General features: G+C 37.0%; 1 protein-coding gene across 1 annotated transcript in view; it reads left to right on the plus strand.

Moving 5' to 3' along the window:
• ANO5 (anoctamin 5) overlaps positions 1 to 19,200 on the plus strand; it is a 102,440-nt gene that overhangs the window by 24,684 nt on the left and 58,556 nt on the right. Inside the window, exons 5-7 of the mRNA XM_044258970.1 lie at positions 10,960 to 11,073; positions 15,767 to 15,835; positions 17,249 to 17,533. Coding sequence (XP_044114905.1) covers positions 10,960 to 11,073; positions 15,767 to 15,835; positions 17,249 to 17,533 — 468 coding nt within the window. The remainder of the gene's footprint in view (positions 1 to 10,959; positions 11,074 to 15,766; positions 15,836 to 17,248; positions 17,534 to 19,200) is intronic.

Raw genomic sequence — 19,200 nt, forward strand, 5'->3', positions numbered from 1 at the left:
AGAGAGGCAGAGGCAGAAGGAGAAGCAGGCTCTCTGCAGAGCAGGGAGCCCGATGTGGGACTAGATTCAAGTACCCTGGGATCATGACCTGAGCCGAATGCAGATGCTTAACTGACTGAGTCACACAGCCACCCCAAGATGATTTGTTTTTTTGAGTAGTTTCAGTTCTTTATATATTTTAGATCCTAACCCTTTATCAGATATGTCAAGATATTTGCAAATATCTTCTATTCTATAGGTTGCCTTTTATTTTTTTGTTGATTTTTCCTTTGCTTTGCAGAAGCTTTTATTTTGATGTAATCCTAATAGTTTACTTTTGCTTTTGTTTCCTTTGCCCTAAGAGACTTAGCTAGAAAAAAGTTGCAACAGCAGTGTCAAAGTGGTTATTTCCTTTTTTTTTTTTTTTTTTTTAAGTGGTTACTTCCTATAACCCCTTCTCTTCTAGGATTTCTCACATTTAGGTCTTTAACCCATTTTGAATTTATTTTTACTACACTGCATTTAGTAGGCATGTCTCCTCTTGGCTGTGACAGCTTCTTATACTTTTCATGTTTTTAATGACCTTCACAGTGTTGAGGAGTACTAATTAGACACTTTGTAGACTGTCCGCAAATTAGGATTTTTCTGATGTTTTTCTCATGATTAGACTGGAGTAAATGTGTTTTGGGGAGAAAGACAATAGAAGTTAAGTGATATTTTCATCACATTGTATCAAGTGTATGTCCTGTCAACATGACTTACCATTCTTGATGTTAACTCTGATTGTCGGGTTTAAAGTAGTATTTGTAATTTTACTCTGCTATAAAGTTATTCTTTTTCTTCTCCCTTTCTATACTATATTCTTTAGAAGAAAGTCAACCTATGAAGCCGATACTTAAGGACTAGGGGGTTGTGCTTCAAGTTCTTAAGGGTAAATGAACTATTTAGAATTCTTCTGTATGGAAAATTTATCTTCAATTCATTCATTCATTTATTTCTATCATGATGGACTCATAGATATTTATTTTCTATTTTGTGTTACAAACCCAATACTATTTATTTATTTTCTTGCTCAAATTGTTGTCACTGTGGCTATATGGAACTTTCTTAACCCTATTAATTTTGTTTTGTTTTGTTTTTAGCATTTACTTACTTTGTGGCACTGCAGTGTGCCCTAAGCTCATTTTATTCATTCCTTGTATCAGTCCTGGAATCAACCATCTCCAGGGAAATTTTCTTTTAATGTCACAGAAATATCACAAAAGAAGAATCTGTATCAATTAGGGTTCTATCAGCCATAATCAGAGTAGGATAATATGGGGACGTCTGAATAAAAAACTTTTACAAATATAGGGTGCTAGAGAACGCTGCTATGTATAGCTATAGTATTCATGTATCAATTATTATTGATAGAACTGAAGGGAATAAAAAGAGAGCATCATGTACTGACAAGATTCTTGAGAGGCTCAATGACCTTGAGTGGAGGGGATACAGACTTCCTGAATCTGACCTTGGGAAGGAAGACACTCATTCTCTTTCTTCTCTTTAATTTAATTTTTAATTTATTTTAATTAATTAAATTAATCAATTAAAATTAATTTTTAATTTAAAATCTTAACAGAATATTTTTTATTTATTTGACAGAAAGAGACACAGTGAAAAAGGGAACATAAGCAGGAGGCGTGGGAGAGAGAGAAAACAGTCTTCTTGTGGAGGAGGGAGCCCGATGTGTGGCTCGAGCCCAGAACCCTGGGATCATGACCTAAACTAAAGGCAGATGCTTACCCACCGAGCCTCCCAGGCACCCTGGAATAATTAATTTTTTTAACACAGCTCCCTTGCATGACAAAATATATTTTAGGCTTAATCATGAAATGAGTAATAATGTTGGCCAGAAAATAAATACATCAGCAGACATTTTATATTATTACATTTCATGTATATATGTATGTGCGCGCACACACACACACACACACACACATACACACATACACACACACATGTTCTTACTAGTTAAAAAATTTTTAAAAGTAAGTATGTTATTCAAAAAATAATAATGAATATTTTAACATTATATTAGTTGAATTTTTGGAAAAAAGGGAGCAACCTTATCCCTGCATATTGGTCTATCTCAGCAATGAATTTCAGTTGCCTGTTTGGGGGCCTTTTGCAAATGTGTCATTGGTGTATTTAAAATTGAGCTTTGCATATTTATAGTTAATATTGTATAACCAAATTTGTCAAATATACTCATAGTTGATAAAAATGATATATTTCATTCATTTTAACTTCAAAAATTTCTTTCCCATAAAGCAATGGATAAACAAATAGGAAGAATCTTAAGTATAAGGGATTAGAGAGTCATAAAATCCCATTTCACAGTGAATTCCCAAGAAGTCATAATACTTCTCATGTCTTCAATTTTAGAGATCTGTTCTATCACTTCAAATGTCTTCAGAGTGGAAAAAAATAAATTATATTTGAACTACCTTCACCAGAAAATGCATCCTAAATTCTTTTTGCAAAAAACATCCAAAGCTTTTCTTCTACAAACTGCCCCCCGCCAAAACCACACCAAAACAAAAACAAAGAAAATGACCAAATGAGAGGGAGCATTGACATTATTTTTCCTATTTTTATAGAAGGAGTGTTGAGCACCTGGGTGGCTCAGTCAGTTAAGCATCTGACTCTTGATCTTGTCTGAGGTTATGGTCTCAGGGACATGGGATCAAGCCCTGTGTTGGGCTCCATGTTCAGTGGGGAGTCTGCTTGGGATTCCCCCTCTCACTCTCCCTCTTTCCCTCCCACTGCTCATGTGCTCTCTCTGTCTCTCTCATAAATAAATAAATAAATACATACATACATAAATAAGTAACTTTTTTTTTTAGAAAAGGGGACTGGCTACTTCTTGGTGAAATTGATTGAGGAATTCAGATACTGAAATTTTGATTTTTCTTGCCATGTAAGACCAGAATTTTTTGTCATTTTTCCTAGGGTTCTTCTCATAAGTCGGATTCTCTTTTTATGTGCAAATATCCATTTTCTTAAATTTTTTACTACATGGTTAATTATTCTATGATTTTTATGTGCTGGTCTTTGAGGAACAGTCTTAATTAAAGCTTGGTGTTTCACTATACATTCTTAAGGTCCATTGCAAGTATATGCAAATATTTCTGTGTCTGATTAGCCCATTTAATATTTCAAACTAGAAAAATAGATAGAAAGGAAATTCCACATGGCTGTTACTGTATATTTTGAAGCTACAGTTTAAGCATAGAAATATGTAGACCACAGGGGCTGAGACTATGAAATACACTCAAAGCAATCTTCAAGGAAGTTATACATATACTGTCAAAGCAAAGTCTGTTGCCCAATCCACAAGCATTGGCATATCCAGATATGGTTACACATAACTGGGGATTCTCCAAATTAACTTCCATTTACTAAATTGAAACTTATATATATAATATTAAAACTTATCAGATACAACATAGAATTTGTTTAGGATTTAGACAAACATACTTTTCAAGAAGGAATATTTTACCAGTGTCATAAGAATTTGCTGGTAGTTGATTTTTGTTGTTTTTATTATTTTATTGGGTGAACACTAAGGGTGTGCAAGCCTTTTGTGTACCTAGTTGATTCTGTGTCTTTATTACCATTTGCTGATAATTAATAAGAATCTACCTGATAACATTAAACATACAGAGTACCCAGTGTTTGGCACAAAGAAATTAAGATATTGTAGCTTTTAATTAGTTTTAATTAGTTTTTAATTGCTATGGCTTTTGTTTAAATTTAGGACTTGTGTAGGATCCACTCAGTAGTGATTTTCGTAGTTTGTAGATTGAGTGTCTCCATCCTTAACCTCAAGGGTTAATGTAGATTTAAATGTGAAATCAAAGCCTCAAGAGCAGCTGGCTTGGCCTTGCTTAGGAATTCAGAGCACTGAATGGCTTCCTGTTTACAACTCCCTGAGTTGTACTGATTTTCATTCGCTTACAGTATTTTTTTACCAGAATTGTCTGTGATACTGGACTTTCATACCCTGCTCCTCTGTCACCAGTGATACAATAGCGGAGACAGGAGCCAGAGTCAGCAATTTCTCAAGTGCTTCCTGCTCTCCCACACTGAGTAGTGCCTCTATTGGTCAGTAGCTGGTCTGTTGAAGACATTCAAAAATGGCCAAGGAAGGGTGTGAGAAAAAAAATACATAAAGAGAGAGGAATGCAGATGAGTCATCAGAATTACATAAAATGAGAGAACGATGCCATTGACAACTCCTACTACGTGGCTCCAGTAATTCAGGTTATCAACACTACTCCTAAAGAAAGACTCTAAAGTGTCTTCATATGAATAAATTAGATTAAATTTAATGAATTGAAATTACATCGGGAAAACTTATGAAAAGTTTATAATATATGAAAGTTTATTTTAATATTATGGTAATATTATGAAAAAGGCAAGAAACTGCATACATTAAATGATTTACTATATTAAAAAATTCAGTGCTTGAAGAAAGCCAGAAATAAATACATCAAATAGCTACTAAGGTAACAAGGAAATAGCACTGATTTTAAAAAAGGCCTTTTCATTAGTTTCCGTGTTACCCATTTAAACATAATTTAGCACATGATGGAAATTTATAACAAAGTTATTAATTCTATAATTTTTATCACTGGAACATAATTTTATCTTTTTGTGATCAAGTCTTCTTTGCTGGTGATCTTATAATATATTTAAAATTAAGTTTAGGGGCACCTGGGTGGCTTAGTTGGTTAAGCGGCTGCCTTCGGCTCAGGTCATGATTCTAGGGTCCTGGGATCGAGCCCCGCATCAGGCTCCGACTCAGCAGAGAGCCTGCTTCTCTCTCTCTCCCTCTGCCTGTTGCTCTGCTTACTTGTGCTTTCTCTCTGTCAAATAAACAAATAAAATCTTAAGGAAAAAAATTAAGTTTAAAACATATTAACTGTTGAGGCAATATGTTTTCATGGTCAGCTGCTGGTATTGATCCCATTGGCTTTTATATTGTGAAGAGATGTATTGGGAAAGCTGCAAACTAACTTGGTATTAGATGTATTTATTGAAGAAGGCTTTTTAGCAATCATCTGAGTAACTTTTTAAACCCTGCACTCTTAGCAAGTCTTAAATGTATGGTACTTAGTTAATTCATGACCCTAAGCCCAACTTAAGATTTTATTTATTTATTTGAGAGAGAGAGAGCACACACAAGCAGGGGGAAAGGCAGTGGGAGAGGGAGAAGCACACTGCCCACTGAGAGGGAGCCTGATGCAGGGCTGGATCCCAGGACTCTGAGATAATGACCTGAGCCAAAGATACATGCTTCACGGACTGAGCCTCCCAGGCGTCCCATGGGCCAGCTTATGGTATAGGCACTGTGGGCGCTGTGCCTACTCGGGCCTACGACACTTTTTGGAGCCCATGGAAATGTTTTAATTTTAATTTCTTCTAAAATAAAAATTAAACAAAAAGAACCCATAAAAGGGCAACTGGGTGGCTCGGTGGATTGGGCCTCTGCCTTCAGCTTGTGTTGTGGTCTAGGGGTCTTGGGATCGAGCCCCGAGTTGGGCTCTCTGCTCAGCGGGGAGCCTGCTTCCCTCTCTTTCTGCCTGCCTCTCTGCCTACTTGTGATCTCTGTCAAATAAATAAAATAAATATACTCTTTAAATAAAAACCATAAATATAATTGTATATATGTATATATGAAAAAATATATACACACATACATATGTATATTCATTTATTTCTTCTATTTATTTAAACATTTTTAAATATTTTACTTATTTATTTGTCAGAGAGAGAGAGTGAGAGAGCACAAGCAGGGGGAGCAGCAGGGGCAGAGGGAGAAGCAGGCTCCCCACTGAACGGGGAGCCTGAAGCTAGGCTTCATCCCAGGACCCCAGGATTGTGATCTGAGCAGAAAAAAGACAGTTAACTGACTGAGCCACCCAAGTTCCCCTCATTTATTTCTTTTTAAATTGAAAAAAAAATTTTTAAAGGTGGAAGGAGCCCACAGAAAGCAAATAGGTCAGACAGAGCCCTTGAAAGTTATAATGTGGTCCTGCATGACCCTTTAGTGCACAACTCTTTCCTTTCCCTTAATGATTCTGTGATAAATTTAGGAAAAAACATCTGAGAATAACTAACTTGTGGATCTCATGAAAGATCCTAAGAAAATCAGAGTGCCCAGCAGAAAAATGCAGTTTAAAATGTGCTTTATACAAGATGCCTGAGTGACTCAGTTAAGTGTCTGCCTTCTATTCAGGTCATGATCCCAGGGTCCTGGGATTGAGTCCCACATCAGGCTCCCTGCTCAGCGGAAGCTTGTGCTCTCTCTCTTTCTCTGACAAATAAATAAAATCTTAAATCTAAAAAATAAAAGGATTTAAAAAATAGAAAAAAATATGCTTTATGCAATAACCAGCATCCTTCTGGTTATTAAGCAACCAGCGGTATTCTTAAGCAACAGTGGTATTAACTTGGCTGTACATAGCTGGTCCTTGGTTTGTAGAGCAGGGATTTTTCACTGCAGCAATCACCTCTGCTTAGGTGTCTAGCTTATTGTAAGAAAATAACAGTTTCAGCAAAACTTTTTTCCATGGCGAGAACTACAACTTTTTATCGACAGTTTTATTAGAGTATTTATATTTCACTGTATTATAAAATACACATAGCACTTGTCTTTTTGTGCCATTGTTTGGTTTTCTTTAAAATATTATTAAAATATTATTGATTTTCCCAGATGTTTTAGGTAATTGCCTTGGTGTTTTAAAAATAACAGTCATAGGTGCGCCTGGGTGGCTCAGTGGGTTGAGCTGCTGCCTTCGGCTCAGGTCGTGATCTCAGGGTTCTGGGATCGAGTTCCACATCAGGCTCTCTGCTCAGCAGGGAGCCTGCTTCCCTTCCTCTCTCTCTGTCTGCCTCTATGCCTACTTGTGATCTCTCTCTGTCAAATAAATAAATAAAATCTTTAAAAAAATATTATTGATTTTCCCAGATGTTTTAGGTAATTGCCTTGGTGTTTTAAAAATAACAGTCATAGGTGCGCCTGGGTGGCTCAGTGGGTTAAAGCCTCTGCCTTCAGCTCAGGTCATGATCCCAGGGTCCCAGAATCGAGCCCTGCATCGGGCTCTCTGCTCAACAGGAGCTCAAAGGAGCCTGCTTTCCTTCCTCTTGCTCTGCCTACCTCTCTGCCTACTTGTGATCTCTGTCTGCCAGATAAGTGGATAAAATCTTTAAAAAATTAAATAAACAAATAAATAAATAAATAACAGTCATAGTGACTGAAGATTGAAGACAGCTCAGCATTTAAGTAACCAAATGTCTTTCCCTTTCTTTACCCCAGTATTTTGGGAGGCTATGAAATATTTTATGCTATGAGGTGAACTTTCCATACCATATAGTAGAACTGTACTGATTTTACTTTCTTTGCCTGCTTTATATGGGCACACTTAATATTTTCCATCCTTCTCATGTTTTCCTTCATTATTTTTCTCTCTCTCCTTTCTTCCTTAATTCAGTTCCACAAATACATATTACTTAAAGTTACTGTATAAGTAACTTAGATAAATTTACCTTGAAATCTCTTTTCCCCCTTTCCTTTATTCTTTATTGTTTTCTTCCTATATTTGTTCTTCTTTCCCTCTCACTAGCTTCTCCCACCCTCTAACTTTATTTTTAATTTTTAAATTTAAATTCAATAAGCCAGCATATAGTACATCATTAGTTTCAGATGTAGCGTTCAATAATTTATCAGATGCGTGTTACACCCAGTGCTCATCATATCATGTGACCTCCTTAATCCCACCCTTCAGGTTTAATTGCCACACACACACACACACACATACACACACACACACTCACTCACTTGAGTGATCATACTGAAGGTTTGTGTATTTGCATGACTACGTTTTGGAGATCTTTAATGTCAGGCAGAATTTGCTAACTTTCTGTTGATTGTTTCACAGTCTGCAAAGCGATTCAATTTGTTCCTGAGGCGACGTCTTATGGTAAAACAAGCCCTGAATGATGCTGCTTATGCTTTGGCTGGCTGCAGTGATAGCCCCAGTCACTTTTATTCCAATGTATACCTGTGATTTGGGGGAACTTTGCCACTGATTCCCAGTCCCCAGGCAACTGAGATCTTAGAATGGTGATTCTTAATTGTTTCTGGATCTGATTAAAGCTGTCGACCCTTTTTCTAAAAAATGTATATGTGTGTCTGTTCATATACATATAATTTATGTATATATTATATATAATATATATTTGGTGTGTATACATATTTCTAGTTATTATGTATACTAATATATATTATAATATTATATATAATATATATTTATATTTGGCATCTCCATATGTATACACACATACACACACATATATATTAGATACATATACACACATACACACAATTTGCCTACAGTTTTAGAAGTTTATGAGCTCCCAATAGGGATCCTGGACTATGAAACTTAGAATAACTACCTCATTCAAAGAAAAGGCACTCGGATGTTTGCCTTATTATAAATTGGCATTTCTAAGAACAAATCAAATATAAACACAGATATGTAGACACATTGCAAAATATTATCTTATTGTCATGTCTTGAGCAAAACAGAAGAATGATTTTTTTAATAGCCTTCAGTTATATGTAAGAAGGTTATCAGGCTTTTCTCCCCTAGTTTTCTTCAACCAGTATTTTGTTAATGGTACTAAGTCATGTGCCTCATGGTGATTGACAAGGTTAATGGTGATTTCTCCATATTTTTAAACATTTTACTGTTAATATTGGGGCATGACATAATGAAGGAAGTTTGGGTTTTCCTAGGTAGCATTTGGCTTTCAGAAGGGAAGTGTATATACCCATTTTGACTGAACACTCAGAAAAATTAGAGTCACTATTCTTCTAGTTACTTCGTTTATTCCCTAGTGGTTAAATACTCTTGAGTGTGATTCTTGTTGATTTCTATGTACACGTCTTCTGTCATCAGAACTTCTAGGTGGACCTAGATTTAGCTTGCCAAACAATAAAAGCACTTGTAAATATATATTGTTTCAAAAATAATCTCTACCATGCAAATTTCAGCCTTTACAAAACTAAGAGCAAAATAATTATTTTCCCTATAATTTTTTGCTTTGATTATGTGTAGTCCAATTAGTCTTTTTTTTTTCCCTGCCCCAGTTTGGCTTCCATGAGTTTTGGTGGATTTCATAGAATATGCTAATATTATGATGATCTACAAGAGCTCAAATGTTTTTTTTGTTTTATTGCTTTTCCTTCCTGTAGTGATTTATATAAACTAAGAGGTAACATAAAAGTGAGTTTTCTCAGATTCTTTTACTTTCTTTTAGGAAAAGGGAGATGATTATGCATCTTTTGTTAGGGTACAGAGAACTCAGACATAACATTTGAATTACTGTATTCTGATACTGACACTGGAGAGTCCCTGGATGTGTGTTGTTTCTTTGTTTATTTTCACACTCATTTCCTCCGGCGCATTGGGAGCTAGTTCTTCCCAAGACACATCAACCCTGCCTTCACTCAGATAAAATACAGTGACTTTGTTCAAGGACCAGGTCAAACATGAGATTTTTGTCTTATATGTGACTGTATAAGGAATGGGTCTGTACCCATTCCTTTTTAGGGGAGGTCTCTCGGCCTGCCTTGGATGAAAAACAGCATAGAGTGCCATAAGAGAAACTCCTAAACTAACATAAACACCAGTTATGAAATGTAAAAACATACAGTTCTCCATTCACAAGTTGGCTGAAGCACTTGGAAAATTTCCCATGTTAAATTATGCATCTTAGGGTTAGAGAGATCACTGATACCTACTGCATCATCTATTTGCATCATTCTAAGTATTGTATGTGGGATATTCCAAATATTACATACTGCATATTACAAATAAGCTGAGGAAAGCCAAACTAGTCAAACATGAGATCTTTTCTTCTGAAGCTCTCTCGTGTTTTTATGGTTCTGAAAGTGAAGGAATTAATGAACTATACAACGTGGGAACATTGAATTTGTCAGTCTGACTATTACAATGAGAGAGTTGATAACAGAGATTTTTTTTTTAAATAGTTTGAATTTTAAAGATTTTATGTATTTGTTTGACAGAGAGAAATCACAAGTAGATGGACAGGCAGGCAGAGAGAGGGAAGCAGGCTCCCTGCTGAGCAGAAAGCCCGATGCAGGACTCGATCCCAGGACCCTGAGATCATGACCTGAGCCGAAGGCACCGGCTTAACCCACTGAGCCACCCAGGCGCCCCAATAACAGAGATTTTAAGCAAAGGATGGCTTCTGGCTCACGTAGGGATTGGTGTTGAAAGGAGATCTGCATGAGTCTAGTTTACTTACAGGAAACTCAGCTGGCAAGCTACCTGCTTTCTAATTTTTAACTGCACCTTGATTTCATTTTAACCCTTCAGAAGTTGAATTAAGGAAACTGGCAGTTTTATGAAAATAGTATAAGCATGAGTCATCAATTAATTTTCTTAGAGCAAGATGCATTAATTGGTCTATAGTTAATTATACCTCCAAAGTAGTGTGTGAACATAAGTATCTGTCAGACTAATTGGCATGTGTTTTAATAAAGATAACAAGGCTCCCTCTGAATATGAATTTTGGGATCAGTGTATACATATGTTTATTTTATATTTTGGTATAATTGCAGTAGGGAAATGCTTAGCCTTCTTGAATCTTTCATATATATATATAGATAGATACATACATACATACATACATCTATCTATCTATCTATATATATATATTCTTTATGGAATTTCACTTTCTAAAACAAACATAATCTGTTGATAAAAATTCTGGTGATTTGTCTTCACCTGCCATTTCAGGACTGAAAAAAAAAAAATTAAACCAAATTTTAGCTAATTCTTTTCATGTTTTTGCCATTTGAAAATAAAACTGTCAGAGTTGTGTCATTCATGTCTCCTGCAGTTTAAAAAGGATGAACAAAGCAAAGATTCTATCTTCTTCCGAGACGGGATTAGGCAAATTGATTTTGTGCTCTCCTATGTTGATGACATTAAGAAAGAAGCGGAATTAAAGGCGGTAAGTACGTAGGTGAGAGAAATGAGAATCATTAAAAGAAGCAGTTTCTGTAGTTCAACAGGGTTGTTCCCATGGAATTAAATTGTAAAAGTTCCTGAAAGCTGAGACTCGGTCAGAAACCTAAGAATGGATTGGATGTCTAAAGTCAATTTGGGGTTTTTTTGGACTTTTTTGAACCCCATCTTCTTTATCTTCTTCCAAGGGACTGGTACTTTTTAATGTAACTCCACAGTATTAAATGTAAACTTCACAATTTGAGGTATATGTCTGAATATGATATTCATTTTTTTTCAGGCAGTTTTCATTTTGTAAATGTATGGCTAATCCATACATTTAGTCTGAAATAGCCTTCACATTATGCTCGAGATTCCTTATCCTGTTTTCTTTACTATGAGACATCAGTTTCTGAGCTTATAGGTATTCGTTGTTTAACTCGTTTACTGTGTCCAGCACCACAGAGTAAGTTCATGAGACTGAGGACTATGTCCTGGTCACTGCTGTATACCCAGATGCCTTAAGCACCAGGGGCAGTATCAATGCTCTATAAATATTAGATATTTGAAATAGTGAATTGATAAATGAGTCCATATGTGTAACATGTAAACACATTTGCTAACTACTTACATGGGAAATAAATATCATATAAAATAAAAATTTAAAAAAAAATAGGTATTATCCCATAAGACCCTGTCCCTTTCTTCCACCGTTTTTCCCTGGAAGCCCTTCCATCGGACCACTGAAACCCACCCCCATTACCATTTTCGTTTTCTCTAAATGTCCCCCTGAAACCTGACTCTTCACTGAGGTTCACTGCCTTCTCCAAGAGTCCTCTCAGGTAGTGGTTGGTTTTCACTCATGGGACCTTTTTCTAGAGCTGAGTAAATGCCTGCCTTCCTCCTGCCTCATTGTTGATTACAGTCTGTTCTTCCTACCTTATCCCTAAAATTCCCAACTCTAACTCCCATCAGATGAATCACTGCTCTGCTTTGCTGTCATTAATAATCTTTCCCTGAGTCTTCCATTTTATTTCTCAACAGTTTGAACTCCCAGTTCACTCTCATTCTCTCCACCAATATTCCTCTTAAGACACTGATGATTGCAATAGATGACTGTTTTAGGATCCTATCCACTTTCTTCCTTGAGCTCCCTTTCCATTTATCTTAGTCTCTGGCTCCGCCATTCACTTCCCTAGAACTTGTCATTACTAATATCTTCAAGACTTTATCATCTTGGGACACCTGGGTGGCTCAGTTGGTTGGGCGGCTGCCTTCGGGCTCGGGTCATGATCCCGGCGTCCTGGGATCGAGTCCCACATCGGGCTCCTTGCTTGGTGGGAAGCCTGCTTCTCCCTCTGCCTCTGCCTGCCATTCTGTCTGCCTGTGCTCGCTCTGTCAAATTTAAAAAAAAAAAAAAAAAAAAGACTTTATCATCTTGTTCCGGGCAACTATCTGACCAACCCCTCAAATATTTCTGACCAATACCCTTCCTTCAAGCAGGACCAGATAAGATACAATTACCATAATCCCCTTTTCACTGCTGGTCCTTACCCACTGCTTTCCTATGCTGATCCAGCTTAAATCTCAGGGTCAATGAATATAATCATTCTATTATGTTTGCCTTCAGACCCCCGCCCCCTCTCATTGTGCTTCCTTGGCAAAACAGCAACTGCAGTTAAACTCACCTTTCTATGGACTGGGTACCGGAACCAGGCAGAAAGGACACACGGTTCGATTACAGATTTTAGCTCGTGTCTGTACCCATGGACCCCAGCCGAGTGGAGTCAGCCACGCCTCTGCACTCATGCTTCACCTCCTTATTCAGTTCCCTTTCCCACTCTGCAAGAACAAAAACCTTCACTCGATCTCAGTTTCCCTGCCAGCTACTATTCTTTTCTCAAATCTCTTTTCTGTCCCATTTACACCCATTCCCATCAGGCCCTCACCAACCATTCTGCTCATTTTCATATAAATAAAGTAAGTGATAGAGTCTCAGCCCACATCTTACTTGACTTATTAGCAGCAGGTGCCACAGTTTCTCATTCCCTTCTCATATGTATGTTCTCCACCTGACTTCCACAACTCCATATCCTCTTAGTTGTCCCCTTATTTTGTTAGTTGCTCCTTCTCAATCTTTTCCTCTCCCCGATCCTTTGTTATTGTGGTGCCTCCAGGTCCAATCCATAATCCTCTTCTTGTCCCATGCTGCGCGCGTTTCTTTGATGACACATTCAGTCTCGGGCAGTTGTAAAACCACATCTGTGTGAATTTTGAAGTTCACCTTCCGGTCCATTCTTCTCTCCCAAATGACTATTTTTTGTCTCCACTTGGAAGTCTCATAGACCTCTCAGATTTGGCAGGTCCAAAATGCGCTCCTGAACATCCTCCACCTCTCCTCAAATCCTGATCTATTTATAGGTCTTCCTCATCTACAGTTACTGATCCTACATTTCGGAAGTCGCAAAGTATGTAATTTAAACTGTGTTGCTAATGGTCCAGTTAAACCACTTTTTAGCATATGCCCATAGAACTTAAATATCATGGAAATTTGATACCCACCATAATTCATTTTTTTCTTCTGCACTTGAAATTTTACATCATTTGTTTTTCTCCTTTACTTCAAATTTCCATCCCATTTTCGCCACTTAAATTTTTCCTGAAATAAATGTTTTACCTTTGGGAGTCTTTTGTTTGTTCATCTGTAAGTTTGCTGCAACAAATATATGAATACACATTGAAATGTTTTTATATCCCTTAACCAGAACAGTCTAAGTTTTAAACTGTTCCTTTTGTTTTGAGTTTTTTAAACAATTGTGCAAATATATCATTTTTTAAATTTATTTTTTATTTTTAGCATAACAGTATTCATTATTTTTGCACCACACCCAGTGCTTCATGCAATCCGTGCCATCTATAATACCCACCACCTGGTACCCTGACCTCCCACCCCCCACCCCTTCCAAACCCTCAAATTGTTTTTCAGAGTCCATAGTCTCTCATGGTTCACCTCCCCTTCCAATTTACCCCAACTCCCTTCTCCTCTCTATCTCCCCATGTCCTCCATGCTATTTGTTATGCTCCACAAATAAGTGAAACCATATGATAATTGACTCTCTCTGCTTGACTTATTTCACTCAGCATAATCACTTCCAGTCCCATCCATGTTGCTACAAAAGTTGGGTATTCATCCTTTCTGATGGAGGCATAATACTCCATAGTGTATATGGACCACATCTTCCTTATCCATTCGTCTGTTGAAGGGCATCTTGGTTCTTTCCACTGTTTGGCAACTGTGGCCATTGCTGCTATAAACATTGGAGTACAGATGGCCCTTCTTTTCACTACATCTGTATCTTTCGGGTAAATACCCAGTAGTGCAATGGCAGGGTCATTTATAAAGCATCATGAATGTGTATAAAATTTGACAATCATCAAACAGAAAAATAAACTCATCATAAGTTAATGAGATGGACAGAGGGGCTTTAAATATATTTTATTTAGAGACAAACAACAATTATCTCCCAAGTAAGATGGTTCAATTTCAACTATATTCCTCTCTTGTTTTTACATGGTAGTATAAATTAAACTTGTTCAGATAAATAAGTGGATTGAAATAGAAAGATTATTATTTAAACAGTTTTAATCTCTTTTGGACTTCTGAATTCTCTCTCCAGATTATAGTGGTGTATCATAAAAGTAGTGTTTAATTGTCCATCAACAACTGTCCTATTACATCTTCACTTTTGTTGAACTCAGAGAATTGGCAGCCATGTAAATTGGAAAAGCAATTGTTACTAGAATGAAAGAGTTGTTTGCTTTCTCAGTTCTGATAAGAGTATTTTGAATATCTCCTTGACTTTTCCTTGTTCCCTTCCCCTTCCCCCTCTTTTTCTTTGATCTTCTTGAAGTTTGCTGTTTGCCTCAATCTGATAACATAAAAGAAGGGCAATTAGGAAGGGGTAGTGGAGAGGAAACTTTGTATCAGTATCAGACCTTTTCTCATCTGTAGCAAACTTTGCAAATGAAGAAAAAGAGGACATTAAATTATCTTTTACTCCTTGTAAAGTTTGAAGACAGAGCAAGGTAGACCTATCCACTTGAAGGTAAACATTCTATATTATCATTATAAAGGCTTTTAAATTTTCAGTAACTATAGAATCCTTCACACTTAATTATAATGAAGGCCAAAGGATTTTTCAACAATCAGTGCATTGTTTGAAGCCCACAAGTAATGATTGTTTAATTTAATTTAATTTTTTTTCTAAGTGAAGCTATTCTGTCCTTAAAGATTAAAAAGTCATAATGATATTTTGGCTTAAAATTGAGTTAAATATATCATTTCTTTTTAAGAGTATTGCTGTGTTTGTCACACCGAGTCTTCCTAACTAGGAGCTTGATATCTCCCTGTTTACCAAGTTTTAAAAAAATCTCACTTAGTAAAGTTTTGCACGTATTTTCAGATGGAGGTCCTGCACATTTCCTGGAAATTATTCCTAGATATGTTAGATTTTTATAGTTATATTGTGAATTTTAGCACAGGTGAATAGCAGGCCATGGTGCTAAGATGCAGGTAATACATAAAATACTTCTATGAATAACCATGGGAGGGGCAGAGGACCATCTGGAATAATAAGCCTGTTTTGTCACTGGGCAAAGAGGAGTGTCCTAAATAATTCTATTGATTTGTTTTTCCATAGGAAAGGAGAAAAGAATTTGAACAAAATCTTAGAAAAACAGGTCTTGAGTTGGAAATTGAAGACAAAAGGGTAGGTGTAGTTGTTAATTTTTACTAGAGTTTTGGTGTTTAAAGCATCATTTTCTTCTACAGCCTTTGACCAGATGGACTTCGTGTTTGGGAGTGATACAGTAGTTTCTCTGGCTACAGATACGTAGAGGTAGGGCCTGTGGTCTTCTCGGTAAATAAGTAGGTCAGCACTCTGAATGTAAGATGATGAGTGGAACATTGTAAAAATAGACAGACATAATTCTACTCAGGGTGCAAAGAAAGTGAAGACACAAGTGTTTTCCATACGCCTCATTTTTAATGCTGTCTATTATCTCGCACTCTAGTTAACCTGGCTGTCTTATAACACAACCCACTATGTAAGCCAAGTTGACTTTCTCTCCTCATGAATATGGCAAATTTTTTCATTCTTTTAATTCTCTTGCCATGCTCTGGTTTTCTAGAATTACCCTCAAAATGGTTTTTAAAGACCTATTTTGGATCCCCAACTGTCCATGAAACTCCAGTATTCTCTAGTTCTTATTTATCTTTTTTTACCAAACTAATAAATGTGTTTTCTACCATGCAATGTGTAACTAGGTCATTCTCCTGTGTCCTGAACCCTTATTACTTAAAAGTGCTTCCTCTAGGTATAGCTGGGGAAGAAAAGTAAGTGTGTCTTATACTTTGTATGTATCCCTCATATACCCTAAGCACAGTTCTGAGCTCATGGTTAGTTACTAATAACTTTAGAGTTTGCCCAGAATCCCATATGTGTCTGTGGATTTGGGGCTAGTGTACTTTGACTCTTAAATACATTTTTTAGAGGGACGCCTGGGTGGCTCAGTTGGTTGGACGACTGCCTTCGGCTCAGGGCGTGATCCTGGAGTCCCGGGATCGAGTCCCGCATCGGGCTCCCAGCTCCATGGGGAGTCTGCTTCGCTCTCTGACCTTCTCCTCGCTAGTGCTCTCTCTCACTGTCTCTCTCTCTCTCAACTAAATAAATAAAATCTTTGGGGCGCCTGGGTGGCTCAGTGGGTTAAGCCGCTGCCTTCGGATCAGGTCATGATCTCAGGGTCCTGGGATCAAGTCCCGCATCGGGCTCTCTGCTCAGCAGGGAGCCTGCTTCCCTCTCTCTCTGCCTGCCTCTCCATCTACTTGTGATTTCTCTCTGTCAAATAAATAAATAAAAAATCTTTAAAAAAAAAAAAAAAAAAAAAATACATTTTTTAGAATATTCTTTCTCTGTTACACACACACACACATGTCAATATAATACACAGATATGTGTTTTGAGCATTTGTTCCTCGAGAAGTGTTGCTGAAAATTTTCAATAAATTGAAAATTCCGTGACATCATTAGTTTGTTTGAGATTTTATAAAACTTTGTTTCTTTAATCATATTGGTATCAAATAAATCACGATACTGCCTGTTATTTTGCCTCCTTTTTCGACAGAACTCCGAAGATGGAAGGACTTATTTTGTCAAGATCCATGCCCCTTGGGAGGTACTGGTTACTTACGCTGAAGTGTTGGGAATCAAAATGCCTATTAAAGAGAGCGATATTCCTCCAGCTGAGAATATCCCCTTTAGTTATATGCTCGGGCCTCTGAAGCTCCCAAAGAAAGTGAGGCACCCTCGTCCTGAATATTTCACTGCTCAATTCACCAGACATCGGCAGGAACTCTTCCTCATTGAAGACGAGTCAAGCTTCTTTCCATCCTCAATGAGAAACAGAATTGTAGGTAGAGAAGACCTTTGGTCACATCCCTTGAAGTGAGGCATGTGTGCCTGCGTGTGCTTGTGTAGTTGTGCGTGTATACATATGTGATGCTTTGTCTGCACTGTGTGTCTGCATACAATTTGATAAGTACATGGCGGTGTTGAGCAGGTTCAAAAGCCCATCAGGACCACGTAAATCTGTTCCCCTACTGACTTATCAAGCTTGTTTAAACACCAAAGTTTGACAGTGCAGACATAGTTAAGATAGAGGCTTCATGTAATACTGGGGAAAACTCTTAACTGAGAGCCAGGGCTTAGGTTTTATTCATTCTTTGTAAAATGGTTTTATAAACTTAGAGTTGGGTTTTATAAACACAATGCACAGCAGGATGAATATTAGCCATTTCAAATGAAAATGGAATTTTAAAATTTCTTTATACAGAGAAAGCATTTGAGTAACCTCAAAACTTTCTCCTCTCATTTAAAACCATTTTCAGTCTAGAATAATAATATTTCCTCTCTATTTGTAGTCCTAGCATCTTTACGTTTCCCATGAAAAGCCTCTCCCCAAAAGACTCATGCTTCCACTACCACTGTTTCCTCGTGTTAAGATAGGAATATAGTCTACCTCATAGGGTACTCTGAGAATTACATGACTTAAAGTATGAAAGACCAATATCTGGATATACTAGGTGCTTAGTAAGTGTTAGGTATTATTATTATTGACCTGACTTTAGAGGAGAAAAAAGTTCTGGTTCTTTAGTGCCCCTTCTCCTTGTTGCCTATGAATGTGATCACCAAGGTTCATGCAATCACAGGACCCTCCTCCTGGAGATCACTTAATCTCTTTCTGGATTTGAGACCATATTCCCTTTAGGTTCAGTACTCTTCAGTATTTATTTAAGAAGGATTTTGAAATAATCATTTTTCTAGTTTCTCAGTCTTTTTTTTTTTAATCACAGACAGGAATATTAAACAAAATACAATGTGTAGGATTTACATATAAAAATAAGAATCTACAAACCCAAAAGTGTTCTCCTTTTTCTTAACAGAAATAAAATACCACCACCATGACTACAACTACAAACCTGAGAGGCAACTTTTAAGGGAATGAAGAGCATATGACATGGAATCAGAAGACCTGATTTCAAGTCATAACTGCTGATTTCTCAATGAGATAACCTCTCTTAAGACAGAGATAATGATGGTCCATATTGGCATTATTGTCAAAGTCAAATGAAAGATTCTGTGTGAAGCACTTTGCAAACTCTAGAGTACTTTGGATAGACTTGTTATGTTAAAAAGCAGCTAAGGAAAGGCCAGTGAACCAGGAGGAGCAAATTAGGACCCTCGTGAGGTATAGACATATCAGTATCCATTTCTCTTTACTTGTTCTGTGTAAAGAGTATGGATGCCTTCGATTAATTCAGCATTAAAACAGAAATTTTTCCTCCTTCACAGTGGAGCAGAACTATTTTTGCTCTGTTGAAGAAGCCACTGGGGAGATTAACATTCCTTCCTATCCTCATCCAGGACTCTTGAGTTTATGTACGTACACACTGAAAGTATTCCAAGAGCATCTTACACTGGTATTGAATTTCATACTTCTCAAAGCATCTTCACAACCATCATGACATCTGACATCTGAGCCTCATGATGTATATTTGTAATATCTAGTATGTACAT

Source organism: Neovison vison, chromosome 7 (assembly GCF_020171115.1).
Source record: "Neovison vison isolate M4711 chromosome 7, ASM_NN_V1, whole genome shotgun sequence".
Taxonomy (NCBI): domain Eukaryota; kingdom Metazoa; phylum Chordata; class Mammalia; order Carnivora; family Mustelidae; genus Neogale; species Neogale vison.